The sequence below is a fragment of the Aptenodytes patagonicus genome, chromosome 20 (assembly GCF_965638725.1).
Source record: "Aptenodytes patagonicus chromosome 20, bAptPat1.pri.cur, whole genome shotgun sequence".
NCBI classification, from domain to species: Eukaryota; Metazoa; Chordata; class Aves; order Sphenisciformes; family Spheniscidae; genus Aptenodytes; species Aptenodytes patagonicus.
In genome coordinates, this window is record NC_134968.1 from 1663754 (window position 1) to 1691304 (window position 27551).

At 49.6% G+C, this 27551-nt stretch overlaps 2 protein-coding genes across 8 annotated transcripts in view; both read left to right on the forward strand.

Moving 5' to 3' along the window:
• The first annotated feature begins 789 nt into the window (after positions 1-789).
• MED1 (mediator complex subunit 1) lies at positions 790-14673 on the forward strand. 3 transcript variants are annotated; one of them, XM_076356987.1, is made up of 18 exons: positions 790-851; positions 2874-2980; positions 3804-3882; positions 4338-4392; positions 4521-4653; positions 5418-5446; positions 5827-5898; positions 6215-6289; positions 6863-6936; positions 7320-7409; positions 8150-8261; positions 8585-8709; positions 8926-9041; positions 9677-9878; positions 10119-10214; positions 10322-10427; positions 11295-11435; positions 11613-14673. In XM_076356987.1, exons 1-18 carry the CDS (start codon positions 824-826, stop codon positions 14542-14544), a joined length of 4572 nt encoding a protein of 1523 aa, XP_076213102.1. In that variant the 5' UTR covers positions 790-823; the 3' UTR covers positions 14545-14673. The 3 variants fall into 3 exon arrangements, with proteins under 3 accessions (XP_076213102.1, XP_076213097.1, XP_076213098.1); XM_076356982.1 differs by having other exon boundaries at positions 11295-14673; XM_076356983.1 differs by lacking the exon at positions 790-851 and adding an exon at positions 1108-1319 and having other exon boundaries at positions 11295-14673.
• Positions 14674-18471: 3798 nt separating this feature from the next.
• FBXL20 (F-box and leucine rich repeat protein 20) overlaps positions 18472-27551 on the forward strand; it is a 43784-nt gene continuing 34704 nt past the window's right edge. For 3 of the 5 annotated variants that reach the window (XR_012996870.1, XM_076356483.1, XM_076356486.1), the window contains exon 1: positions 18472-18518. Coding sequence is in view for 3 of the 5 variants with exons in the window: in XM_076356483.1 (XP_076212598.1) it covers positions 18477-18518 (42 nt within the window). In the remaining 2 variants the exon portion in view is untranslated. Of the gene's footprint in view, positions 18519-19282; positions 19445-19496; positions 19601-27551 lie in introns of those variants that run through there. The other 2 variants (XM_076356484.1, XM_076356485.1) reach the window with 2 other exon arrangements.

Below are 27551 nucleotides of genomic sequence, written 5' to 3' on the forward strand. Positions count from 1 at the left end.
CGGCTCCGCGTCCAAGGGGGGCACCCGCCAACTCTCGCGAGACCCGGCCGCCTCTCGCGAGAGCGCCGCCGCCCCGCCGGCTGCCCCCGCCGGATCCCGCGAGACCTCGCGGAGGAGATGGGAGGGGGGCGCGCGCTACGTCCTCTCGCGAGAGCCGGGCCGCCGCCGCCGCCGCCTCCCCGCGCGCGCGCGCGCGCCGCCCGATGACGCGCTCGCCGGCTTCGAGTGAAACTTTATTGGGGCGCCGGGCGGGGGCAGCGCGCGCCCGCCCGCCCCTCAACAAAGCTTTATGGAGGCGCCGCCGGCGGACAGGCGCGCGCTCCGCCCCGCAGCGCCGCGAGGGCCGTCACGGCGCGCCGGCCCCCGCCCTCCCGCCGCTCCTCCTTCCCGGCTGAGGTTTAAGGCTGTTGGCGGGCCCCGCCCCGGCCTGCCCGGGAGGAACGCGCCCACCGAGCCGCTGGGGCTGACCGCGGCCGGTGAACGCGCGGCCGCTCCGCGCCGCCGCCGCGGTTGAAGGAGGCTGGAGGGCGGGGGGGGGGGGGGGGGGGGCGGTGCCTGCCGCCACACGCCCCGCCCACTCTTGCGCGCGCCCGCCCTCTCGCGAGACGTGGCGGCTCTCGCGAGACGCGGGAGCGCCGCGCGCCTGCAGCGCAGCCGCGGCCGGAGGGATGGCGGCGGCCGCCGCCGTGTGAGGCCGGCGCGCAGCGGCCCGGCCGCGGCTCGCACCCCCCCTTCCCTCCCTCCCTCCCTCCCTTCTCCGCTCCCGGCCTGACGCGACGCCGGCGCTGCGGCCCGCCGCGGGCCGCCCGTCCCCGCCGGCGGCATGAAGGCGGCGCCGGGCGGCGCCGAGGGTGAGTGCCGCCGGAGGGGCGCGGCTGGCGCTAAGGCTTCCCGCCGGCCCTGTGAGGAGGCGGGGGGGGGGCCCGGCCCGGCCCGGCCCGGCCCGGCCCGGCGTCTCCGAGGCACTGGCGCGGTGGACGGCGTCGGCTCGGCGTCGGGCAGGGGGCTGAGGTGTCTCCCGCAAAGGCGGCAGCGGGGCTGCGGCCCGGCGGGAGGGCGAGGATCCCGCGGCCGGTGGCACCGCGCCGGGCTTTCTCCGGTGCCGTGACTCGCTCCCCCCGGCCGGGCCTCTGGGTCTTCGTGCTGGCTGCCGGGGTGGTTCCGTTTTTGAAGAAAATAAAGGCGAACGCTCTCGTGAGGCTGTAACTTTGCTGAGGTCTGGCAGAACTCTCCCTGTCGCGGGGCCTGACGGGATCTTATCAATGTACGTGAATACCTGGAGGGAGAGCGTAAAGCAGAGGGAGCCCGGCTCGTTTCAGGTGCGAACCAGAGGCCGCGGACACAAACTGGAAGGCGGGAGGCCTCGCCTGAGCGTCAGGGAACACTTTTTCACTCTGAGGGTGCCCCGAGCACTGGCACAGGGTGCCCAGGGAGGTGGTGGAGTCCCCATCCGTGGAGAGGTTCAAAAGCCGTCCGGACGCGGCCCTGGACAGCCTGCTGTAGGTGGCCATGCTTGGGCAGGGGGCTCGGACCAGGTGACCTCCGGAGGTCCCTTCCAGCCTCAACCGTTGTGTGATTCTGACGTAGCTGAGAGGTCTCAAGTGTCTGAAAGTGCCTAGCCAACATTTATTCATTTCTTACGCTCGGATTTGATAGGGTCAGCATCGGGTCTGTGAACTGTACATGCCTCAATAACGAAAACAAACCCTTGAAATTTTGCAGGTCAGGGCTTACAGGGTTGCATGCCGTGGCAGTTAAAATGTTGTAGACATCTGTTTGCCTTGGACCCGCTAGAGCCAGTGACGGGGTTTATTTTGGCAGTGATGTCCGCTGGGATTTTCTGACAAATGCAAGTGTAGAAAAAGCTGTCTCTTAGCAAAAAAAGACAAAATTGTAGTACTCCTGAAACCTGCGTTCTCCTCGCGCATGTGTCCGACTAGATAGTAGGGAAAAAATGAACCATTTCATCTTGGAACTTTTTTAGCTAAACTGTCCAACGCTAGTTTCTTGCGTAGTCACTGATCCTGTATCCCCGCTTTTCTCTCATCGGGGAGATACTCATAACAGGGGGACTTTCTAAAACATACAGAAATGAGCTTGTGGAGCCACAGGTAGTAGATGGGAGTCTGTGGGATATGAGGGGTGTTTTGTAAAGGCTGAGTATGTTCTAGGTTGGTAGAGATCCGTGACCCCTCCTGTCGTCCACCGCTTCATTATCTCACGGTGTTCGGAGCCGTGCCCTGGCTCTCGAACAGCACCGAGGAGACACCAGCCCTCGGGTTTCAAGCTAGCGTGAGGTAGGAGTGTGTCTGATCAGAGAATCTGTGACAGCTGGCAATCGGACCGATTTGGTTGAGGTTTTCGGTGATGGGAGGGTCTGCGGAGATCTTTACTGTGCAAGAAGTTGGAGAGCTGGAAGAGAGAACAGTGAAGGGGAATCCAGGAAACGAAGCTTAACCTCGCTTCTTTAACACAATGTTTTCTACGCTCTCCGTTTCCTCTCCCGGGGAAGCTTCATCTTTAGGCCATGCCATTGTATCTTCAAACAGCGCCCCAATATGTTCCTGTCATGCCAGAACTTAACCCGATGGGGCCACGTCACTCAGGGTCTGTGCAGAATAGGAGCTGGGCCTTTCCCAACAGGCCCGTAGGCATTTTATGGTCCTTTAGTTTCGATAGCTTGTGATGTATCCTTAACATTTACTTAACCTTAAGGTCTAGGTCGCAGTGATAAATTGGCAGTAAATAAGTTTTTTGAAATCATGTTTAGCTTAAAGGTGGAAAGTATTTTCATTACAACTGCCAAACTGTTTTATTTGTAAAACTGCATATACTGTCCCGTCCTCTTTTCTGAATATTCCCCTGTCTTACAGAAACGGAGAAGCTGAATAAGATGAGTACCCTCTTAGAAAGGCTTCACGCAAAGTACAACCAAAACAGACCGTGGACAGAAACCATGAAGTTAGTCCGTCAAGTCATGGTGAGAATTGTTGGGATCTGAGCAGGAGGGTTTCTGAAGTTTCTTTAGCAATAACTTTGCTGCTGGTTTGTTAGATCTCTTCAAAGTGCTTTACGTTTCGCTCAAGCCTTGGCTCCCTCCCGGGCCAGTGTGGTTGAGGCGTGCCAGTTCTCACACCCCGCAGCGTGCAGGGGAGGGAGTGATGTCCGTACCCTTTCTGTCTGGCGTGCCTTTGCCTTCCCTAATTAACAGCCTCCCCCTCTACAGCCTAATTGACACGGGGCAGCTGTCAGCTCAGCGCCAGGAAAAGGGTCAAACTTGTGGCTTCAGCCAGTACTGAGAAGCCCAAACCGTTCTGCCACTTGCTGTTTCAGGATGCTGTGTTTCGTAAAGCAATTTGCTCCCCGTTCAGTGATGTTCAAGACTCGGCGTTGGCTTAGTCAAACATGAGTTTGAAATATTGGTCTCTCGGTGGGAGGGAAGGAGGAGCAGGAGGCAGGGGAGAGCTACATCAGTGGTTTCTGCATGTATTGTGGTGTTAAAAGTTTCCTGTCTCATTATTTCTCTTAGCTTATTCCTGTCAAAAAGTTGCTACAGTCTGTTCTTCGAGATGAGCAGGTTGCTTAAAAGAAAATAAATCCATTTCAGGCCCGCCTTTGTTACCTGCTTCCAAAATGGATACTGTTCTCCTACAGGAATCAAAATGAGGATGTAATTTTGGAATGAAATCTAATCTTCTTTTAATTACCTAAGTAAATCTCACTTGACTGATCAAAAGTTGCAATACTTCCTTCTTCCCGAGTGATACACAAAAAGGACGTTCTTCTTCTTTTTTCTGACTAAGGAAAAGCGAGTTGTGATGAACTCTGGGGGGCACCAACATCTGGTGAGCTGTTTGGAGACGTTGCAGAAGGCATTAAAAGGTTGGTACATTCTGTGCACGCGCTTTACAAACTGCTTAACAGCGATATGCTACGGAAATACTCCAAATCGTAAAAGCGAGCGAGGTTGTTGCTAGCACGTTTCACTGTGTTCCCACTGCATGTGTGCTCACGTTTACATAAGCACGCTTATCTCGGTGCCAGTCGGTACCAGGCAGGATCGCCTTTGTTAGTTTTCTTGTAACTGCCCATACCTGAATTCCACTTGCGGAAGAAAATCCGTTTTCTCTTTGCAGTTCTGAGAACATTTGTTTTTCTCCATGCAAATTGTTCTGCCTGTATTTTGAGTGCAGGTAACGTATATAGTTGCACATGTGAAGGTGTGAGCAGACATGGGAGGGAGCAACGAGTTGAGGTCGGTTTTAAGGCTGATGTCTTATTCCTGGGGAAATGTCGAATCATTTCACCAAGCCTTGTTTTTTCCTCTCTCCGTCTAGTATCTTCCCTGCCTGCCATGACAGATCGCTTAGAGTCTATAGCTAGGCAAAATGGGTAGGTCTCCTCCTTTATTTTACGGCAAAGGCTTTTCCTGTTTATCTGTACGCATCGTAATCTCACTGCTGGTTTGATTGTTTTTTGTGTGCATCTCATAGCAATTTTTGTTTTGTTTTGTATGTAAGCCTTGGATCTCACCTTAGTGCAAATGGCACTGAATGTTACATCACTTCAGACATGTTCTATGTGGAAGTCCAGTTAGATCCTACAGGGCTGCTGTGTGATGTCAAGGTGGCTCACCATGGAGAAAACCCTGTGGTATGTATTACTGACAAAGATGAGGGTAATACCTTTGTGGTTTTGGAACTGCCATTTTGGCTCCCTTCTGCCTGAGCAGAGGAAATGGGTTATATTTAATGTTCCGCGCTGCACCTTTGCTGCTTGTTCTAACGGAAAGTAAGAGCCTCCGTGGAGTAGTCTGTTCTTGTGGGTTAATCTGGTCGATGTAGCGCACGTGTGCAAGGACCGTTTTGCTGATGGTCTCTCTTTTCCTCTGGGTGGTTTTCTGACTGGCAAAATTATTTGAGGAAGTTATCGCTGTGCTTCCGAGAATTTTGTTTCTGGAGGAAGGATAGGGAAATTAATCTTATAAAACTTAGATCTGTGAAAGGAAAGTTACTAAAACGTGGAATGCTGAAAGAAAATGGCTTTACTTCCCTTCTGCACATGTCTGAGAGTTTGAATTTGCTATTTACGTTGGCCTAGCCACTCTTCTGAAAACAGACCATTTTTAATATCTCTATATCAGATCATAGGTTTTCAGCCTAAGGCTTCACAATTTTAAAAGTTTATTTCAAATCAGTCGTTTAAGAGGAAACGGTATTGCGTGAATTTTTCCCAGAGGGGGTTGACGAACAGAACTAGAACCAGAGCAATGTGTAGTTGTGAGCATTGTGTTGCTTCTCATGAAAAGCTGATGCTCAGAAATTTTCCTGTCCTAATATTTTACAGTTGCTGTGCTGCACAAAGACTGAAATTGCTGCATTCGACATTGATATCGTTGTATGTTCTTTCCTTTTCAGAGTTGTCCAGAATTGGTGCAACATCTGAGGTGAGCAACAAGAGTCGTTTGTAGCATTTTCTGACAGGCTTCTCTCTGCAGTATTGATCTGATGCTATTTTATGTCTGGAAACGCAAAATGTTTCATAACTGTTCCTTCCCCACAGTCTCTCTACTTCTCCAGGGGATTTTCTGGCTTTGGTTCAGGTACTTCTGATTCTGACTGCTGTGCATGGTGTCTTGGAAGCCACAGCACAACATTCATCAGAATCACCAAAGCTGGATCATTTAAAGAAAGCATTTTGTAGCTTTCATGTAGCAAAAGTCTTTTCTTAAGTGACTTAGTGTCTGTATTAATAGAACTTTTTAAAACGAAACCTTATCTGCTACGAATTTGAGTACACGTTAGTTTTTCTCCCTCTTCCTTTCAGAGAGAAAAATTTCGATGAATTTTCTAAGCATCTCAGGGGGCTTGTGAACCTGTATAAGTTGCCAGGAGACAAGTAAGTCTAGAATATGTATTATATTTATTTACAACCACATATATAAAATTAAACAAATCTACAAGCTTTTCATTCTGTGCTTAAATTTTCATCGTGTGTGATCCTACGGACTTCATCACCATGGCTTGCATGTGCACACAGGGGTAGGGAGGATTTAATGTGAGGTGGGAACGCAGAATGAAAAGTTCTAATTTCTAAATGCTCAATCTGATGGCAAGTACTGCAGCTTGTCAGCCAGCAGTTCTGAGAGTTGGATTTCATTGCACTGTTCCTTTCAATTTTTCTTACATCGTTTTGTTGGTTTTTCCCCCCCCAGCAAACTTAAAACTAAAATGTACTTGGCTCTGCAGTCCTTAGAGTTGGATCTCTCAAAAATGGCAGGGATGTACTGGTAAGGACATCTATATGGTTTGTTGTTTTTTGTTGTCAGTTTGTTTTTTCTTAACGCTGCATCATGTTGGCTGATTCTGATCGTGCCGAGTACGGTTTATCCAGGAAGTGTCCCATCGGTGCCTCTGTGGTCTGACATCACTGCTAAGAAGCGCGGTGCTGAGGCTATAGAAGGGCATTCCCCCTGCTGGCAGGGGAATGACAGATGTATAGAGAGAAAAATTGCTTAGAGCTTTCTGAGCATTTCCTTTTAAACTGCAGAAATCAATTGAAAGAAAGTCTGGAAGGTAAAAAGTCTGTAACTAGATGGATTAGCGGTAACGTGTTTTACAGTAAGAAAGAGAGAAACGTTTGACCATCTTTCACTGCTGTAGATTCGGTGGATAAACCATCCGTGCTGTAGAGAGTAAAGTAGCTTTTGCTTTGCCTATAACAGTGTGAAGTTTAAGATCGCTACCTCTCTGTGACCGAGAAGTGTGTATGTTGAGCTAAAATCTTAGACTGCCATCAGCACGTGAATTTTGGCTTCAGGAATGACTGGCTTGTTACAGACCTGTGATTGCCTCTCTTGCAGGCAAGCCACCAATGCAAATCCCCTCGACAAGATTCTTCATGGCAGTGTTGGCTATCTCACTCCCAGGAGCGGAGGTATCTTTGATTAACACTTAAAAAAGAAAAGAATCAAAATTACTTTGTTCGGGGTCCCCTTTACGGACGTTAGTTTCACATTAACTGACGGCAGTAATGGAAAATGCTCATCAGACTAAAAGAGGGACAAGGTGGTTGAGTGTTTGCAAGTCCCACATGATCCAGAAAGCCAGCTTTTCTTTACAAAGCCACACATGGTAATTTTATGGCAGATGGCCATGTCTGTGTCTTTAACAGCAGAGAACAACTCCTTCAAGATGCCCTAGCAGCTCTGCACAGTGCGTGCTGCGTTACAGTGCAGATACTGTGTGGTTGCAGGGGTTAATAATGATCGGGTTAACTTGTATCGTCAGGATGCCTGTTCAAAAGCTTCTCTCCCACAGGTCTCCTGATGAATCTCAAGTATTATGTCTCGCCCTATGATTTATTTGAAGATGGCACTGGAGCCCCCGTTATTTTGCATGAGAACAACGGTAGGTCGGCTTTAGAAGGTAGTGGGGACTACTACTGCTTGAAGGAGAGAAGAAAGCAGAACTCCAACAGCCTAGCTCCCCTCTGCTGTCACCCTGTAATACAGGAAAATCATAGGCTGACTTACGGAGGAGACGGGTTTAATAAGCCCGTGTGTAAATGCTGGCTCAGTTGACCGTCTTGAACCCCGTGGCTATTCTGGAGTTTGAACTGGACGGCTACCGAGGGTGGTGGGGTGACAGCCTGCAGACAGAGCCTTTTTCCTTAGGGTGAACTCCATCGTTAACATGGGATTTATTTTGTTGTGGGAATACTTGTGTCTCTGCCATCTTACTGGAAGATTATTTTTTATGCATGTACGTGGACACCTGTCTCTCGCTGAAATGACAAAACCAAGCACCAATTCCAATTGAGGCTGGTCTCGGGAAAGAAGAGGGTGAAATTGTCCAAAATCATTATTTGTTTTGCTTTGTAAAGAGCATACTACAAGCTTGCAAATGTATTTGGAATGTATTTTAAGAATTATGCAATCGGTCTACCTTGCAAGAGAAAAATAGAGCGTTAGGTAGCATAACTAGTTTGGCTGTAGTCCATTTAGTGATAAAGGTGAACACTGAAAACTCTGCCTTGTGAAGGAAGCAAGATATTTCCACCATAGTGATATTTAATTCGTAAAGCTTGCATTGGTTTTTTTTCGCCAGCTTATGTCATTGTGGTTTTTTTTTCTTGCTTCCTCTCGCAGTTCCTCGGTCTTTGGGTATGAATGTGTCAGTAACAGTTGAGGGAACCATGGCTATGTACAAACTGCCAATTGCACCGCTGATTATGGGCTCTCATCCAGTTGACAGCAAAGGGTAAGCAAAGGACGTGTCTGCCAGGCCTTTCTCAGTGGCCTCGTTTAGATGCAAATTCAACATTCAGTCCTCTGTTGAAGTCTGAGTGGGGCGATGACTGCGTGATGTCGTAGCATTATATAAAGCACTTACGTGCTGTCTTTAAGCCAAGAAATACGTATTTCAGGCATGTGACATGCTTCTGAGGAGTGTCTTAATTTTTAAGAAGGTATAACAATCTGCTCGTATTTGAGCAAACAGTAGATGGGATGTCTGGCGCTCGCAGCAGAAGCCAGAGTCATGCCCTGCGTCTAATAAGATCTTGTATTAACCCAATATTTCAGAACCCCGTCTTTCTCGTCAATCACCAGTGCCAACAGTGTGGACTTACCAGCTTGTTTCTTCCTGAAATTCCCACGTCCCATTCCAGTGTCTCGAGCTTTCATTCAGAAACTTCAGGGCTGCACAGGTGGGTCGCAGGTCTGTCAGACGGATACTCCCTAGGTTTTTATTAATAAACTGCTGCTAATTTTTCGCGTGTGCCAGAAAAGTTGCTCGAGGTTTTGTGCTCTGTTTTCAGTAAAACCTGGATAGGTTTCCTTTACTAGGTGGTAACGCCTTCTCTGACCCACCGTCTCCTTCTGGCTCCCAGGTGCTATCATTCTGTGCCCTCTTGTCCCCTCAGGTATTCCATTGTTCGACACACCACCATTCGTGCCCTTGTATGAGCTGATCACACAGTTTGAATTATCCAAGGAGGCTGATCCCCTACCTTTAAACCACAATATGCGCTTCTATGCAGTAAGTATGTTGTTACAACCAGGGCGTTACACTTGTAGGTGAGCAGTTTGGGGGTTTTCATCTGTTTCAGTTATCTTTCAAGTCGGATAAAGGAAACTGGTACGGCATTTATTCCTAGGCAAAAACTGTGCTATCCAAGCATTAGGATTCCGATACAGACATGACCACAGTGATGAGGAGAATTAGGTAATGAAAAATCCATTGCTGTTGAAGAGCAGCAATGTGACGGCAGAGGTGTGGGACTGAGCCTTCCCAGGTTCTGTCCCTTCCTCTTGTTCGGGCTGCAATGTGTGGCTGAATGAATCGCATCACTTTGGGAGAAATCCTAGTTCTTAAACTTGTCAGTGACGGATCTCCTGTTAACTTCAGAGGATTTCTCTTTTCCTCAGAAGGGATGCCGTACCGTATGAAACTGTTTTAGTGGGGACAGTGAATACTGTTTGTCAGTACCACTTCTGAGGAGCCGGAATCGTGTTTTGCTTATTCAGATTGGAAGGAAAGTGTTGTCGCTGTCATTTTCAGCCAGAAAGGTGGCTTGGCGTCACCTGGATCTGGGGCCTGCTCTTTCCTTCCTAGATGTCTGTTATTGCCTTGTACCCAGCAGTAGCTGGAGTAAAGCAGAAATTGTTTGTCAGGCTCTTCCAGGACAGCAGCACTGTTACTTTCTGAACAAAGATGCTCCTCTCCCAGATGGAAGAAGCCTTCAAGGAACTCTGATTAGTAAAATCGCCTTCCAGCACCCTGGACGGGTTCCTCTCATCCTCAATTTGATCAGACATCAGGTGGCGTACAACACACTGATTGGCAGCTGCGTCAAGCGAACAGTTTTAAAAGAAGGTGGGTACCGCATCAAGCGGAATATAATGTGTGGATGATAAGAAACCCTGGGTAATTTCCCCAGGTGTAGGAATAAGAAATGAGGCCTATGCCGCTTTCCTTTTAAAATTTTTTTTATTTTTTTATTTTCTCTCTTTTTTTTTTTTTTTTTTTTTTTTTTAATTCTGTATGGGGGAATTGAGCTGGTTCCTCTGGTTCATCTCCCGCGTTCCCTAATTTAACAGTTCCCATGTCTTTCAGATTCTCCCGGGATCCTGCAGTTTGAAGTTTGTCCTCTCTCTGACTCCTGTTTTAGCGTATCCTTTCAGCATCCTGTGAATGACTCCCTAGTGTGTGGTAAGTGGACTTAGTAAAAGCATGAGCGTGTTTACGGGAAGGATGGCAGGGTTTTCTTCCGCTGTAACCAGGATTTTGATCTTTTCCAAATGCCTTCTCTCTTTTAGTGGTAATGGATGTGCAAGACTCTACTCACGTGAACTGTAAGCTGTACAAAGGGCTGTCCGATGCTCTTATCTGTACAGATGATTTCATTGCCAAAGTTGTTCAAAGGTAAGATGGATTTTTTTTTTTTTTTGTGCCACCGTGCACTCCAAATCATACAGATGAACTCTGTGTCTAGCTCATATTTATCCTGGTGGTTTTGGAGCCGTTCTGTACCTGTGGGTGAGTTTTGGTAGTGGTTGTTTGGAAGAGGGGAAGGCTTGGAGCCCTCTTGAAAATTCCACTCCAGACGCTGAACCATAGCTACTTATTTTTGGGTGCGTGTCTGAGGTGCCTGCCTATTTGTCCTTCTCCTGTAGTTGATTGCTTTCGAAGTCTTGTAAAATGTGGAAGAGCTCCCCTGCAGTTTGTCATTTACACAGGCCTTTTATCAAGGTTCCTCCACGCCAGCCACCATTCAGAGCACAGCAGAATGTTAACAGGGCACAGCACAGACCTTTTGAGTGAGAACAGCTATTTTTTCTTTCAGAACATTATAGGCTTGTCGTCCTTGAGTAGAATGTGGCATTATCGTTGATTTTTACAGGGTTGCAGGAAATTAGGTTTGCCAAGCTTAGACAAAGGGGTTTTCTGGCAGAATCAGAGTAACAACCCAGGTTGCATCCTGTGCTTTGACAAGAAGATCATGATCTGTCAGCTATTAGTTATTAGAGTTAATTGGTAAATTAATTCTCCCTTTGTGATTGCAAGGCAACGCGTGAAGGCACAGCTGTCTCGTGGCTAGATAAGCGTGATGGGATAAGTGTAAATACAAGCAGAACAGCAGGGTGTTTACGGTGCCTGGACCTCTTGCTCTCGTGCGCCCAAGAGCCTTACTGCTTGCTTTATGTCTGATGAAGTTGTTAAAACGTCTTCGGTGAACATCGCTGCAGGGCAGCAAAACGCACGCTAAACCCTTTGTCTTGTGTCTTGCAGATGTATGTCCATTCCCGTCACCATGAGAGCAATTCGCAGAAAAGCAGAAACGATTCAAGCAGACACGCCAGCCTTGTCCCTTATTGCAGAGACAGTAGAAGATATGGTGAAGAAAAATCTTCCCCCAGCCAGCAGCCCAGGGTATGGCATGACCACAGGCAGCAACCCAATGAGTGGTACCACTACCCCAACAAACACTTTTCCTGGGGGGCCCATCACTACTTTGTTTAACATGAGCATAAGCATGAAAGAGAGGCATGACTCGGTGGGCCATGGGGAGGACTTCAGCAAAGTGTCTCAGAACCCTATTCTCACTAGTTTGTTGCAGATCACAGGGAATGTGGGGTCTACCATTGGCTCGAGTCCAACCCCTCCCCATCACACACCACCACCAGTATCCTCACCAGCAAGCAACACCAAGAACCACCCCATGCTCATGAACCTTCTTAAAGAGAATCCCCCTCAGGATTTCTCCACTCTGTATGGGAGCAGCCCTCTCGAAAGGCAGAACTCTTCCTCTGGCTCCCCCAGAATGGAAATGGGCCCTGGGGGGAATAAGCAAAAGAAAAAAAAGTCCCGCATGCCGGCCGACAAGCCCAAGCATCAGACTGAGGATGATTTCCAGAGGGAGCTCTTTTCAATGGATGTTGACTCCCAGAATCCCATTTTTGATGTCAACATGACTGCAGATACCCTGGACACCCCTCACATTACTCCAGCACCCAGCCAATGCAGCACTCCTCCTACTACATACCCACAGCCTATACCTCACTCGCAGCCCAGTATTCAGAGAATGGTTCGACTTTCTAGTTCGGACAGCATTGGAGCCGATGTTACTGATATCCTTTCGGATATAGCAGAGGAGGCTTCCAAGCTACCCACCACTAATGAGGACTGTCCGCCCATTGGTACTCCAGTAAGAGACTCTTCTAGTTCAGGACATTCACAAAGTGCCCTCTTTGACCCAGATGTTTTTCAGACGAACAATAGTGAGAACCCGTACACAGATCCGGCAGACCTGATAGCAGACGCTGCTGTGAGCCCCAACAGCGATTCTTCAAACCATTTTTTTCCAGATGGAGTAGATTTCAATCCTGACTTGCTGAACAGTCAGAGTCAAAGTGGCTTTGGGGAGGAGTACTTTGATGAGAGCAGTCAGAGTGGAGACACTGATGATTTCAAGGGCTACGCATCCCAGGCTCTAACTACTTTGGGGGTGCAAGTCTTGGGGGCTGATGGGGGGGAAAATAAATTTAAGGGGAGCAATCAGTCCGATACGGTAGATTTTAGTATTATTGCAGCTGCAAGCAAAGCACTGGGGTCCTCTGACATCATGGAGCATCACAGTGGAGGTCAGAGCCCTTTACTGAATACAGGGGATTTAGGAAAAGAAAAGTCTCAGAAACGGGTAAAGGAAGGCAATGGTTCTGGAAGTAACATGGCAGGTCCCGGGATAGACGGGAAGCCGGGGAAGCGCAGCCGGACGCCATCCAGTGATGGTAAAAGTAAAGAGAAACTTCCAAAGCGGAAGAAGCAGGAGACAGACGGGAAATCTCCATCTCACAGTTCATCAAACAGGCCTTTCACGCCACCAGCAAGCACAGGCGGGTCCAAATCTCCCGGGAGTTCAGGCCGATCTCAGACTCCTCCCGGTGTAGCTACTCCTCCTATTCCAAAAATAACCATTCAGATCCCAAAAGGAACAGTGACTGTTGGCAAACCGTCTTCACATGGCCAGTATACAAGTAGTGGCTCTGTCACCTCCTCCAGCAGCAAAAGCCATCATAGCCATTCTTCCTCCTCCTCGTCTTCTTCCTCCTCTTCAACCTCAGGCAAAATTAAAAGCAGCAAGTCGGAAGGGTCTTCTGGCTCAAAGATGAGCAGCAGCCTCTACTCAAGCCAAGGCGGCTCAAGTTCAGGTCAGTCCAAAAGCTCGGCTCAGTCGGTGGGAAAGCCTGGATCCTCCCCCATCACCAAACATGGCCTCAGCAGCGGTTCCGGCAGTACCAAGATGAAACCTCAAGGAAAGCCATCGTCACTTATGAACCCTTCCATGAGTAAACCAAACATCTCTCCGTCTCATTCTAGGCCCTCGGGAGGTTCTGACAAGCTTGCTTCTCCCATGAAACCCGTCCCAGGTACTCCCCCGTCGTCTAAAGCAAAGTCGCCTATCAGTTCAGGTTCCGGAGGCTCCCATATGTCTGGGACCGGATCAAGCTCAAGTATGAAGTCATCTTCAGGAATGGGATCCTCTGGGTCTATGTCACAGAAACCACCTCCTTCATCAAATTCTTCGACGGCATCTTCATCTTCCTTTTCGTCTAGTGGGTCTTCCATGTCTTCGTCTCAAAACCAGCATGGAAGTTCCAAAGGCAAGTCTCCAAGCAGAAACAAGAAGCCATCTCTGACTGCAGTCATAGACAAACTTAAACACGGGGTTGTCACTAGCGGGCCTGGTGGAGATGACCCAATGGATGGACAAATGGGGCCAAGTTCCAATTCCTCAAGCCATACTATGTCCTCCAAACACAATATGTCTGGAGGTGAGTTCCAGGGCAAACGTGAGAAGAGCGACAAAGAGAAATCTAAAGTCTCTGTTTCTGGAGGATCTGTTGACTCTTCCAAGAAGACTTCAGATTCCAAAAACGTTGGAAGCACTGGAGTGGCCAAAATTATCATCAGCAAACACGACGGTGGTTCCCCTAGCATTAAAGCCAAAGTGACTTTGCAGAAGCCTGGGGAAGGAGGTGGGGATAGCCTAAGGCCTCAGATGGCTTCTTCCAAAAGCTATGGGTCCCCTCTAATCAGTGGATCTACTCCAAAACACGAACGCTGCTCTCCCAGCCACAGTAAGTCACCAGCATACACTCCCCAAAACATAGACAGCGAGAGTGAGTCGGGCTCTTCCATAGCAGAGAAATCCTATCAGAACAGCCCTAGCTCTGACGACGGCATTAGGCCTTTGCCCGAGTATAGCTCAGAAAAACACAAGAAGCACAAAAAAGAGAAGAAGAAAGTGAAGGACAAAGACCGGGACAGAGATCGGGATCGAGATAAAGACAGAGACAAGAAGAAATCTCACAGCATGAAGCCAGAGAGCTGGTCTAAGTCCCCGATTTCAGCTGACCAGTCTCTCTCCATGGCAAGCAGCGCTATCCTTTCGGCTGAGCGACCGTCCCGGCCTAGCCCTGAGTTTTTGATCGGGGAGGAAGATGACGATCTCATGGATGTTGCTCTCATTGGCAATTAATTTTCTTAGTGTCTTTAAAAGATGAGCTCTACGCAGGACCTGCGGGTTCTGGAGACTGAAAGAAGGGAACCATTCAGGGCAAACCTGCCACGCTGATTTTTACAGGGTGTGTTTGAAGAGGCGGGGGGGGGGGGGGGGAAGTATTTCCAAGGATCTCCAAAGTCTGACCGGAAAGTGTGAGTGCCAGCAGCTCGGCCGGCAAGCCAGGCTCCTGAGCGTGGCCTTCGTCCTGCGGACACTCACGCTCATTCTGAATTTCTAAGTATTAACAGCCCCGTTAGCGTTAATGGGCGTCCGGCGAAGTGTGTGTGTGAGTGTGGGAGCAGGGCCCAAGCTGGGCCAAGCAGAAACACAGGCTCTTCTGGGAGAGTCCGAGTTCCTCTGCCCCTCTTCCCCTTCAGAATAAGTTGCTTTCGGTTTTAGGAAGTTTTAAACTGATTATTTTAGGGCGTGTTTTAGGGTTGGGTTTTATTCTTTTGAAAAGGGTGGTTGGAAGGAAAAAAAAAAAAAGTAAGTTTTTTAATTTATTTTATTTCTGTGGCATTTCTTCACTCAATGCCTGATTCAGTGCGGTGCTGAGGAGCCTCATCTTCCCCTGATAGGAGCCGCTCTGCAGAATAGGGCACTGCCTTCTGATGGATATCAGCATTTTATTCCGGGTCACGGTGACGAAGGATTGCTGTCTTACGTTTGACTTCCCTTTCATTTTAGCTATTTATTTATGTCCACATCCGAATGCCTCGTGCCGCTTGTTTTCACGCAATCTCTTGTTTTAATTGCATGATGCAGAGCCCAAAGGGACTTGGGATATTTGGGTAGAGCCCGTGGATTTGGGCAGCTCTGCGCACGTGCAGCCACCGTAGCTTGGGCGAAGGTGGTGAAACTCTGGCATGCGTTGGAGCAAGTCTCAACTGAGAAGGGGCTCCACTGTCTTCGTCCCAGCGTTGCTTCCGTGTAAGCCTGGCGAACAGAGCTTCCCCCGAATCCCCTGATGCTGCATTTGTAAAGCGATGGACCGTAAGCCGCGCACGTCCCAGTCCTGCGAACGCTTTAGAGCCACGCTTAACTTACCCGCTACCAATACTTCCATTAACGTCGACAGAACAGCTCGCGTGCGTTCACGGCTAAAAGCTGGGCCTTGATTTCGCAGTCTGGTTCCTGGGGCTGAAGCCCTTCAGGGTTTCGTTTTGGGTTTTTGCCTTTTTTTTTTTTTTTCCTCTTTTAACTTGCAGCGCGCTTCCCAGGTAGTAATTCTGGCGATGCGCACAAGCATCGCCTCCTCTCTCTGGGAGGTGTTAGCCTGGCAGCGCGAGTCAGCCGTGCCCTGGTGTTAGCGCTGACGCTGCTGGAAAAACAGACCGTAACGGGTTCATCTGGGATAAGAGTTGCAGCAGAAGCGGCGATTTCCTTAAAAGATGGATTTTCCCCTTTTGGCTGGAATTAAGAACGTGACTCGGGCATCCTCTGTGGTCTGGTCTTGTGGTCCCCGAGAGGAAAAGAGACTCAGGAGAGCGTTTTATTTTTGAAAGCAGTTAAATGTGATTCACTGAAGAGGAATGCGGGAAGTCAGGAGTTCTGCGAAGACATCTCCTTCGGAACGATGTACTGAGCAGAATCCCGGTCCCGCTGGATTTTGCTATCGATTCCTGGAGGCCAGGATTTCCCCCGTGGGAACGGGGATGTACTTCGCGTTTGGGGACGCAGTCTGAAAAGGTGTCAAGGATTAAAGTTTCTCATAAACCACGGAGCTTTCCGGTCCCGCCTACGGTCCGACCCCAGCGATACCCCAGGCAAGCTGTTTCTGTTCTGGCTCGCTCCGAGCCCCCCCAAGGCCGACGTCTTTTCAGAAGGGTGGCAACTGTTAACGGCAGTTAACCGTGGGGATTTTTCACCTCTTCCTCCCGCCTTCAGCTTAATTCCGGGGCTCCGGCAGAACGCGGGAGCCGTCAGTTTCTCCAAAGCCCCGTCCCCGGGCTCCGGAGAACTCTCCCTTCTCGTATTTTTCCACTCTCCATCCTTCGCTCCTCGTGGTCTGCGTACCGTAGCTTCCCCCTCACCGGCGCTCCCTTCTTCACGTGCCGAGACGATAGGAAAATGGTCGATGAAGTCTAAACCAGGAGCAAACGACGTTACCCTGCGCAGCGTCGGCATCGTGCGGCTGCGGGGCCTCGAGGAAGAGGATTTAAGAAGCTCGACAGCAGGTGAATTCGTCTCGAGACCCCGCTGCAGCGGCTGCCCCTGGGAAGCGATGCCTGTTGGGGCTCCAGCAGGTCGTCACCTGCTTTCCTGCTGCCCCTCTTTATTTTATTATTTTCCTATTTAAAGTTGGTTTTGTTTTACAAAAGCCCTTCCATCCCTTCTGGGTCGCGCGGGGGCACGAACGGCCTTCGAAAAGAAACGCTCCTCAGGTCGAACCGGGGCCGGGGGTTTCGCGGGGCGGTTTTGCTGGACGTTGTCATTAATCGGAGTCGTGTTTTACCGGCGCGAGACACGGCAGGAGGCGGAAGGAAACGCCGTTCAGCTTCGTCATTAACACGCAAACGCGTTTGGGAGGAAAGAGCCGCGCGCGTCTCCTTCTCCGCTCGCCCCGGACCAAAGTTCCGCATCCTAAATTTCTCCTGCGGGAGGCGGGCATCGCCCTCCCCTGCAGAAATACGAGGGAAGAAAGGCGAGTCCCGGCCCGCGGGGGGGAAGCGGTTTCAAGCTTTTTCGCCCCGTTTTGGTGCGCCGTCCCCTTCCCCGTGGCGTGATGTACGTCGTGAGAGAGAGGGGCCGGGCGCCGGCCGCACGACGCTTCTGCCGCCGTGACGAGGGACGAGGTACGCGACCGCGCGGACGTCTGACCCGTCGACGCTTGGTCTCTTGACAGATGTTTTATTTTTAAAATATTTTTGCTTATTCTCGACGATTATTTTACATCTTCCAGTATTGGAAAGGTAAAAGGTGTAGACAAAGTAAAAGCCAAACCTTTTGATCTCAGGCGGTGAGGCGCGCGCGGAAATGAAAAGAAAATGGTTCTTTCCGAAACGGCGGTGATGTAAACACCCGCCTGGAAACGCGCTGGTTTTGGTAAATGCGGGGGGCGCGGGGCGGGCCGAGGGCTCCTGGGGAAACGCGGCAGAGAACGCGTTTATTTACCTGCGAATAAATCTCTTTGGTACAAAGAGGCCTCGGCTCTCTGGAAGCGGGGGGGGGGGCGGGGCCGGGAGGCGGCGGGGATCCCCCGCCACGCTTGATTTTCCCGCGGGAATGACATCACCGTGACGCCGCGCCAACCCGGCCCGTGATTGGCCGAGCTCCGCGGCCTCCCCGCTCCTCCCGGAAGGGAGCGGAGGGGTGGGGGACGGCCCCCCCCCGGGACCCCCGATCCCCGCGGAGGCACGGGGGGGGGGGGGGGGGGGCGCCCCCCCGGCTATCAGGGGGAGGGGCCTGGCGGCCCCCGGATATCACGGGGGGGGGGGGCGGGTCCTGCGGCCCCCGGTGCGGCGGGGAGGGGGGGGGTGCCCCTCGCAGCCCCCCCCCCCCCCCCCCCCCCGGTGGCACCGCGATGGGGGCGGCGGCCTGCGGGGTAGGTGGGGGCGGCGGGGGCGCGCGCGGCCCCCTTCCCCCCCCTCCCCCCGGGGCGTCCCCGCTGCAGCGCGCGCCGAGCCTCCCCCCCCCCCCCTCCCCGCCCGCCCGCCGCCGCGCGCCGTGCCCGGCGCTGGCCAATGAGCGCGCGCGTTGCTGGCAGGTGCGGAGTGTTTTTGTTTTGGGTTGAAGTTGAGGCCGGAGGAGACGCGGCGGCGGCGGGCGGAGGCCGCGGAGCCCCGGCACCCCCTGCCCTCCTCCCTCCGCCGGCCTTCCTCCCTCCCTCCCTTACCCCCCCCTCCCTCCTCCTCCTCCTCTCCCTCCCGCCCTCCCTCCCGCCCCCCCCGCCCGCCCCCGGCCCCGCCATGCGGAGGGAGATGAACGGGGTCACTAAGAGCCGCTTTGAGGTGAGGCCCCGGCCGGCCCCGGGGGTGAGGCCGCCCGGCCCGGCTGAGGAGACACGGGGAGGGGGGGGCGGCAGGCCAGGCCAGGCCGCATTGTGTGTCCCCCCACGGCCTTAGGGCGTAGGGCGAGGCCCCCCCACCCGGGACAACCGGTCATCGCGGCCCTGTGGCAAAGCCGGATTGGGGGGGGGGGGCTTTACCGCAGGCCTGGTGCGGGGGGAGCCCTGCAGCCGTGGGTGTCTCTGGGGGGGGGGGTGCGCAGGGCGGGGGCTCGGGCCTGTGACCCGCGGGGTGTGTGTGTGTGAGGGGGTGTTGGTGTGAAACTTCTCGGCCCCCCCCCCGGGGTGTGTTTGCGTTTCCCTGTCAGATGTGAACTCCCGGGGGGGGGGGGCTGCGGGTGGGGGGGGGGGCCCAGGGCTGCTGCCAACGTGTTGCTGCGGGTGTGAGCGCTGGCAGCGAAGTTGATGATGGAGCAGGGGACGTGGGAAACGGAGCCTGGAAAACAAGACAGCCTGGTCCGGGCCGGGAGGGGCTGGGGCGGGGGGGGGGGGGGACACGGCTCGGGGAGGGGAGGGCGGCCCCGGCGCGTCTTTTTTTGGGCAGTAGCCGGGAAAAAATTTGATTACGGGGAGGTGGGGGATGGAGAGGACGGAAGGAGCAGAGGGTAAACAATAAGATCTATTCAAAGAATATGGCACAAAGCAGCCTACCGAGCCAGGGCTGCTTCCAGCTCCGCATTGTTGTAACAGCTGTCTTCCCCGAGTGGGGGAGGAGGTTGGTGTCGGGAGTGAGAGCAGCAGCAGCGGGGTTTACTCTTCATCGCTGTAAGAGGCTGTTGTGGAGGATGAAAATACCTGCCCGTTCCTCCTCTCGACCGCCCGGCTCGTGTGGTGTACCAGGACAACATGGGAGGAAAAGAGCCTGCAATGGTAAAGATGTGGCCGTGTGTGTGTGTCCCCCCTTCATAGAGAGGGGACGGGAAGGCTATCGAGGGAAAATACTGGTTGATGGTAAACTGAAGAGTGTCTGGTTCCACAGAGAACAGCGTTGAATTCCACAGGAAACTGGCCCTGGAGTTGAGAAAGGTGCAGAAAATAATGGGTTTGTGCTATTGCGCATGAAATTATTTTCTTCCTCTATATCCAATCCATGTCAGCCACTGTAAATAAGTAGCAGCACGTCTGTTTAGAAGGGTTTCGGGTTAAACAGTGTTACAACACCCATGTTTCTGTAGCATCCAAATGATAAAAGCGTTGAACTAAACCTGGGAACTCAGAGAAGGCTGCACCCGTAACGTGTTTTATCCAGGGTTATTGTTTTTACCGTTCTAGTCTGTTCTTGGCTGCACAGATTTTTTCTTTTTTTTTTTTTCTGAGAGCTTTTTTTTTTATTACTGCGGAGTGGCTGGTTACAGAGCAGAGTGAAGAATAAAAACGCGCTGGTAGCAGTCTTCTGTGGGGAAACGTCTTCTCGTATGGCAACGACCTTTTTTTGCTTGCTTAGCCTTTGTCTTGAAATGCTCGAATTCATTCCAGTATTGAGAGAGCTTTTCATCAGGGTCGTACCAAAACAGATTAACCTGATTCATTGTGGAAGAAGAGTGGGGAAGAGTTTTGGTTTGGGTGGGGTTTTTTGCTGGAATTGCGTGTTACTTTCTTCCTATAGTCAAAAACAGACAAGTCGAAAATAAGCAAAATGCTCAAAGAGTATTTGAGGTCCAGATTAATTTTTTTTAGTCTATATTTGTACAGGAAGAGTTGGTGCATTACAGAAGGGCTTGCTTTTGAGCTGCAAGAAGTGCCTTTAAACGTTATCGCATTTTCTTGGATATGTTTTGGTTAGTAAATCGAGGGCATGGTTTTATTAGCCCTAGCATTGATTATCTCTGACCCACTCACCTATATACCCCGGAAGGGACGAGTTTAGAACTCTTGCTTTAAAGACATGGTTTTCTAGTGAGGGCGTTTCGGTCTGAAGAGCTTCTAAAATGTTAGTGCGTTCACACTTACGGAGAGATGTATTTTTCGGAGGGGAAGTATGGGTAGGAATTCAGCCATGCTTTCTAGAAAACAATTTGTAATGTTTCTGCTTTAAAAGTAAAAGTCCTATTCACTGACGAGAGCGTGCCTTTTAGTGGAACAGTTCATATTTAATGTGACATAAGGACAATTATGCAAAAATGTGTTGAGACTGGAAGCTGCTGTTCAGAGTTGTTGAATATTGTAAGATCAACGGAGGCAGCACGGGGTTGAATGCCTGGTGATTAGTACTCCTCCTACATAGCCCCCTGCATCACCTCTGGATTAGACACGGAGCTGACTGCCGTGGTGGTTTCCCTGGCTGAGGAGTGGTAAGTGGGGCCTTTGAATGCCTGGAGTCTTATCCTGGGGAAAAAACAGCTTGATGCAGAGTGGTGACTAATGTATATTGTGTCTGTTTCAGGCTTTAAATAACAAGTGAATTATTGAGGGGGAGTTTGGTTTGGGTTTTCAGACTTAGTTTATTGTCTTTTGTTAAGCCGCGTGAACAGATTCCTGAACGATTGTTGTTGGGTAATTTTAAAATCCAATCTAGATTGGATTTCATAATCACTTCTTCTTTCTTTAGTAATAAAATATGGTAATGGAATATGGGCTAAGCTTCTTGAATTTGACTTGCATATGGGTTTCTGGTACGTATGCGTAGCCAGCTGTCCGTTCCAGGAAGAATGGAACTCTTTCTTTTAAATGAAAGAATGAACTCTGGCATGCCCAGCCAAACGAGCATATTCTAAATAAGTCCCTTTATAGGAGGTGTGGCCACCGCAGAGAAAATAACCACTTACTGTAGCAAAGCAAATGAAAAGGGAAAACATCACCCAGATTGACTCCTCGTTTTCTGTGGTGTCAGTTTAATGTGGAACATGCCCTGACGGATCACAATCCTGGCTTGTATTTGGGGTTTCTCTGCTTCCTGTCGTACCTAATAGGTGATGCCTGATGAACTGCAGCTAAATAATAGAGAAGAGGAGGGGACGTCACCTCCCGATGCTTTTGACTGACTGGCACGCTACTTTTTGAGGGCTTGTTTACCTTCCCAAGGCCCTAGTTCTCAGCACTTCTTTCATCTGTTTCATCCGCACTCTTCTGGCCTGGGATGTCATCTGGTGACCGCGTGTCTTAGGCTCGCTTTCACTAACCCGCCGCTCTCACTAACTCGTCATCAAAAAAATAAACGACGTCTTCCAGGGCAGAGCGCTCCTCTGAGCTTTCTGGTTTTCAGAGCGGAGTGGATGTGGTCGGGGTCGGGCGGCACCGCTCTGAGGTGGTTAGCACTTACATAGGTGCGTGCACAGAGCTGAAAGAGATGATCCGGCACGAAACTACCTGCCTGTGATCAGGAGCAGCGTTTTATATAAACAGTGGCTGCCTTGGTGTTAGACCAACCGTGGGACAAGTTGCAGACATCTTCAGCACGAACAGACTCCTGGCTTTTAAGCTTTCCCCGTGCAGGGATCTCTTGCTCTGTGAAGTCTTGTGTTCCGTTGAGCCACGTTGTCAGGCTTAAATAATCATAGTTGCTTTTTTTCCAGACTGTGAGCAATACATGCAGTCTCCTCTACAACCTTACACAAAAACACCACCACCAAACAAAAAAGCACCATCCTCTCCAGCTTCCTCAGGGAGTCTTCAAAACCTCCAATTAGCAGGAGCTGACTCAGGCTGTGAAGCGTTTCTTTATGGGGCAGTTTGTCCTATTAAAAAAAAATAAAATGTGAACACCAGGGATGTATCTGAGGAACGAGCGTCTGTACGAGCCTCGCGAGCACCTTCAGCAGGACAAATGCATCAATCCAAGTGCATTTCACAGCGTTTCTCTCCTAGGATTCAGGATCCTCAATGTGAGGGAATTCTAACTCCTCTGATCTCTGCTAGTGGCCTCCATAGTTCCTAGGTCTTGCTTGAATTTTGATCTGCCATGAAATGAGGTAAGCTGAAAGCAAAATGAGAAACTTCAAATGCTTCGGAATCGAGTTGCCTTCTAATAATTAATCCTGCCTGCGTTCAGAAAGCTGAATTGAATAATCTCAATTACCCTAATCCCATTTTTTAATCTGCTGGGTTCCTGGCTCTTAAATGCTGTTTCTGTATTTCAGGGTTGCTTGGCTTTACTGTTTGGAGCTGCTCCTTTTGGGGTTGTCTTTGTTCCCTTTGCTGGGCTGCTCCTGTGCTTCTTTCTATCCTTCTGGTGAGGGATTTGTTATTTCAAGCAATGGGGGTTGTGTAAACAGACAGACACAAACAAAGCGGGCAGGGACTATCCATAACTCTTTGTGTCCCAGGTGTCTCTCCTTGCTGTTTTCTAGCAGAAACTTGCAAAAACTGATGTTACGCTTACCACGGCCCTTCACTTTAAATAGCAAGAGAAACTGTTGCTGACGTAACACAGTGAAGACATGAGGTAGCGCAGTTGAACCGAAACAGTTTTGGCTCATAAGTAATGAGAAACACCGTCAAAATAAAAAATACAGATCTGGGGAGGTGTCAAAGCTGCTGGCTTTTCCATGATCTTCTTCGCTCCCCCACCTTCATTTTATTTATTTATTTTGGTGTTATCTCATGCCACACTTTCATGTCATACTTTTTAAGCCAGCACTTCTTTTTTGGCAGATGAATAATAACACGTTACTTTATTGTGTACAAAGTGGTTGTTTAAACCTTAGGATAGTGAGAGGTGTAAAGCGTAACTTGGGTTTCGCACCCCCTACGTGCTGGTCCTGTGACTGCGCTCCGTGCTCTAGTAGAGGAAAGAGGAATTCGGCGAGATTTGGAAGCAAAAGTCAAATTGGTTGCGCAAAAGTTGCTTGACCCAGGCTACAGGGAGACTGGGAAGGATTAAACGGGAAGGCGGCTTCTTGGTGGAGGAGGGGGCAATGGGGGGAAATCTTAGTTGCTCTGAATTTCTCCTTTGCAACCTACGTGCCGTATTTTGCCATACAGGTGCCGTACAGACAAGTTGCCGAAAGCCAAAGAAGGCTTAGTGTGTGGGAACAAGTTAATCATAAAATTGACCGATAGAAAAAGGTATTTCGGAAACCAATTCAGATTGCTTTGCTTTCGCATCTTTTTGTTAAATTGGTGCTGGGGGAGGTTTCAGTCTCCCGGCTCTTTCACCTTGTAGTCTTTGTACTAGGCAGCCACAAGCATGTCCCTGCCATAATGAGGTAGAGTAAACAGCTTTACAAGTGTTGGATTATGTGTGTGTGCTTTGACCTCAGCCCGTGTCACCTGAGAGACCAAGCTGGTGTCGCAAATTTTTATTTTATTTTTTTTTTCCCCAAATGGGATTCCCTCTTCCTTCTTCCTCTGCAAGGAGTTGTGCTTGCAAATTGGGAAACAGTGGAAATGTTGGCCCTGGTAAACAGTAATTTCAGCAGGAAATATAAGCAGAAATGCCAGAAAACCTGTATTTCCTTCCCCGTCCCTTGCTGACGCTCGTGCAGTGAAGAATGCTGGGGCAGCACCCGATAAGGGCTCGTCACTAATTTGGCCTGAGCCATGTGAAGAGCAGTGCCTTGTGTTCGAGTTGTTTGTGTGCGGCGATGGTGAGGGCTTTTCTCGCAGGTTACGGGGGTGAATGCCGCCTCGGTGCCGAAACAGGGGTTCCCCAAGGTGGTTTCACTTGGAGCTGCCGGTCGGAGCAGCCACCGCAAATGATAGCGCAGGGACCGTGTGTGTTCCCAAGGAGAGGTGCTCAACTGCTTGGGCTGCGTCCGTCTTGCATCGCAGCTTGCATAACAGGAAAGGGAGTTAGCGAGCCTGTACGCAAGGGTATGTCTCATTTTATTTTAGATACCATTAGTAATTGGGGCCTGGGATAGATCAGGTAATTATTGTTTTCACTGTTGCGTTACCTTCCTAGGTATTTCATTTGACTCGTACCATTATGAAAGCCAACCCGATGAATGTTTTAGCCTTATTGGCACGGTGTGAAATACCGAACTGCACGGCTGTGTGGAGGGGCCCGAGTCTTTGTGCGGCTGGTGGTTGTATATGCCTGGCTGACCCGTCGGTTATGCTTTCAGATCAGCTATCCTTTTACGTGTGGCAAACTCGCCCAATGCCCTTTACACCTCATCTCAGGTAGGGGGTTTTTTTGAGACACCATCATTTGACTTTATTTCCAAGTAATACCGATAATACCATCATCATCTCTTTGATAACAGCTGAATACTAACCTAATAGTGGAAAAAACCCTTATTACCACTAACGTAGAACTGTAGGCTTTGGAGAGAGGCAGCACTATAAGAAATATGTTTATCAAAGAAGCTTATTTGAATTCTGATGAGCTTTGGTACGTACCTGGAGAGCTAGAGGAGTCACTTTTGGCCTGAAAATATTGAAGCATGTCAGTTTGTGGGGGTTTTTTAAATAATTTTTTTTTAAAAATCCATTCAAAGGGTATTTGTAGTAAACCACTACCCTGCTAAAATGAGCTTCTAGAAAGGCTAAAGAAAAAAATAAATAGTGATAGTGGGTGTTTTACGGCACAGTCCGTGGCCATAGGCTGTGACCCTGTGAAGTCAGGAAGTCTGTGTCTTATTTATATTCTCCTTCTTTGTTGGTCCTGGATGTTGTTTTTATGGGCAATGGTGTATATTTAAAACTCTGAAGGGTGTGTGTGAGAAAGTGGCATCGTTTTAAATCAAATATCTGTAATAGGTCATAAAATACCCGGATGACCACTCGTAGGATGTTGAGGTTTTTAGTGGAGCTAAAAAAAGTAGACGCCCCAAAACAGCTTTGATGTCAGCATATGTGGTATTTTTGCTTCTCGCTGCTTACCCCTTCTATTTAACGTATAATGCCAACTAACTTTGACCTCTGCAGTTCTTGGACGTGCGAGCTATCGCTGACGTTTTTGGAGAGTGGTTTTTATTCGGCACCAGATACAACTTCGGGTAAAGACAAAGCCGATTAACTGCAAGCTTCTGCCTCCCCAGTCTGTCACCAGGCTGCTTCAGGTTCTGCCCTGCGTCCCTGCCAGGACCGTCCAGTGGAAACTGCTCAGATGTCTATCTCCTGCAGCCTGTGTCGGCCGGGAGAAGTCGGGTAACCAAAACGCTGAGAATGGCTGGTGCTGGTGGTGTCTTTTAAATTGCAATTTAAAAATGAACACAGTGAGCTCTTAGGTGTAGTTGTGGGATGCTTTGTTTGTGGAAAACTGTCTCGGAGCCAAGACTGGGATAGAAGAACAAAACAAATGAACAAAAAGCGTATGAATGTGCCCTTTTGGTATCTGACAGCAGTTTCTAGTTTTTTTTTTTTTTTTTAAAAAAAGGATATAGCACATGTGGTACTTGCAGTTGAAATGGCGTTTCTTAAATCAGAAGTAGTCTTCTAGTATCTCACCTGCACTGCATAGCTGACTTTGAAGTTTTACTTTTTGAATGCAACAGCGTGACCTTGTGTATTTGCACATTAATCACCTGATGAATTTCTTCCCCGTGGTAGTTTCTGCGTTACACTGCTACGTCAGAGGTGCGTGCAGCAGGCAATTCTTTATCACGGGCTTGATTTCTATAGGGCTTTACCAATCTTTTGTTCAGCCTCATGCCTTTAGCATTGCTGATTTAAAAAAAAAAAAATTAAAAAAGGCTATTTATTTAACTTTGTTACTGAATGCAGAATGGAGTCAGGCTGCACAGAAGGGTAGCTCACCCATACCCCAGCTATTTATCGCCAGCAGAAATTTAAGCTTTTCCAAAGCGACGACAGGCGGATGAGGAAGAAGTGATCTGACGGTGTATGTCGAGTAAATTGCCTATTGAGCCATTAGTAGGAATATTAAGCCTGTAATAAGCCTTTTCGGCCAGGGTCTATTTCATCTCGGTATTGTACTGCTTAGTCACGATTTTGTTTGAGCGGAGCCCTGGTTGCGAGCCAGGCTGGGCGAGGGCGCCTGTGGCACGGTGCGCGGCAGGAGGGCAGCCGGCTGCTTCGCCTCCCCTGCTTCTACCGACACAAACGCTGCGGGAGGACGCCGGAGCATCACGACTGCTAACGATGGAGCTTGTCACAGCAGCGGCTTTATTTGACAGCCAGCCATTTCCCTTGGAGATTTAACACAGATTAAACTAGATGGTTTTTTTTTTTTTTAAAAAAAAGTCCCTGTGTAACTGAAGGCTGGAAGGAAAATTCACCCAATCCGAACTGCTTGTGCATGTAAACAACTTTATGCTTTGTATCGTGTCCTCCGAAGAGCCTTGTATTTCGCTGTCACTTCTGTGTGACTTACCTCTGCAGCATAATTTTTTTCGTTGCCTCCAGTAAGGCAGCTCAGCCTGCTTAAACTCCTGCTCCCCTTAGATCTTGCGCTGGGGAAGGAGCACTTTGAACCAATACTCAAGGCATGTCGTTTACGCTTCGGTTATTTGAGCCCTGTAGCAGTAGCAGAATTTTTTTTCCCCAAATGAACAGAACTAGAGGCGAGGTGTTAGTATGTATCGGCAGCGTTTGTAAGAAGTCACTTCAAACCTTCACTGGGCTTTTCCAAAGGAAATACAGAAAGAATTCCACGGGGTTTTTTTGTTATGCGTTTTACGCTCAGCTTTTTTTACTAGATTGGAGTTGCGTGCTATGAGCTAGGTTTGGCGTGTGCCTTGTCTTGTTTCAATGACTCTGTACTGGGCTTGTTCATCTCCTCCATATGGGCCACAGCAGATAAAAGTGGTATGAATACTACCAGTAATACTAGATTTTTGGATGCGAGCCAGCAGCTGTATAGCCGAAGAACACCTCACGGGGCATCTCTGACTCGTCAGGATTTAAACTCTTTGAATGAATTTGCACAGATGTTTCTTTCACCTCAGAATAGCAAAAGACTCTTTTATAGCTCTGAAGGCTAGTCTCCAAAGCATCTCGATGATACAGATTGGGTGGGGATGTAAACTGACAATATATGCCAGCTACGTATGTAATCCTTAATTTACGATGGCAACTCTTGACTCCCCACCTTTCCTAGCTTAAAAACAGTTTCCAGAATGCATTATTTACT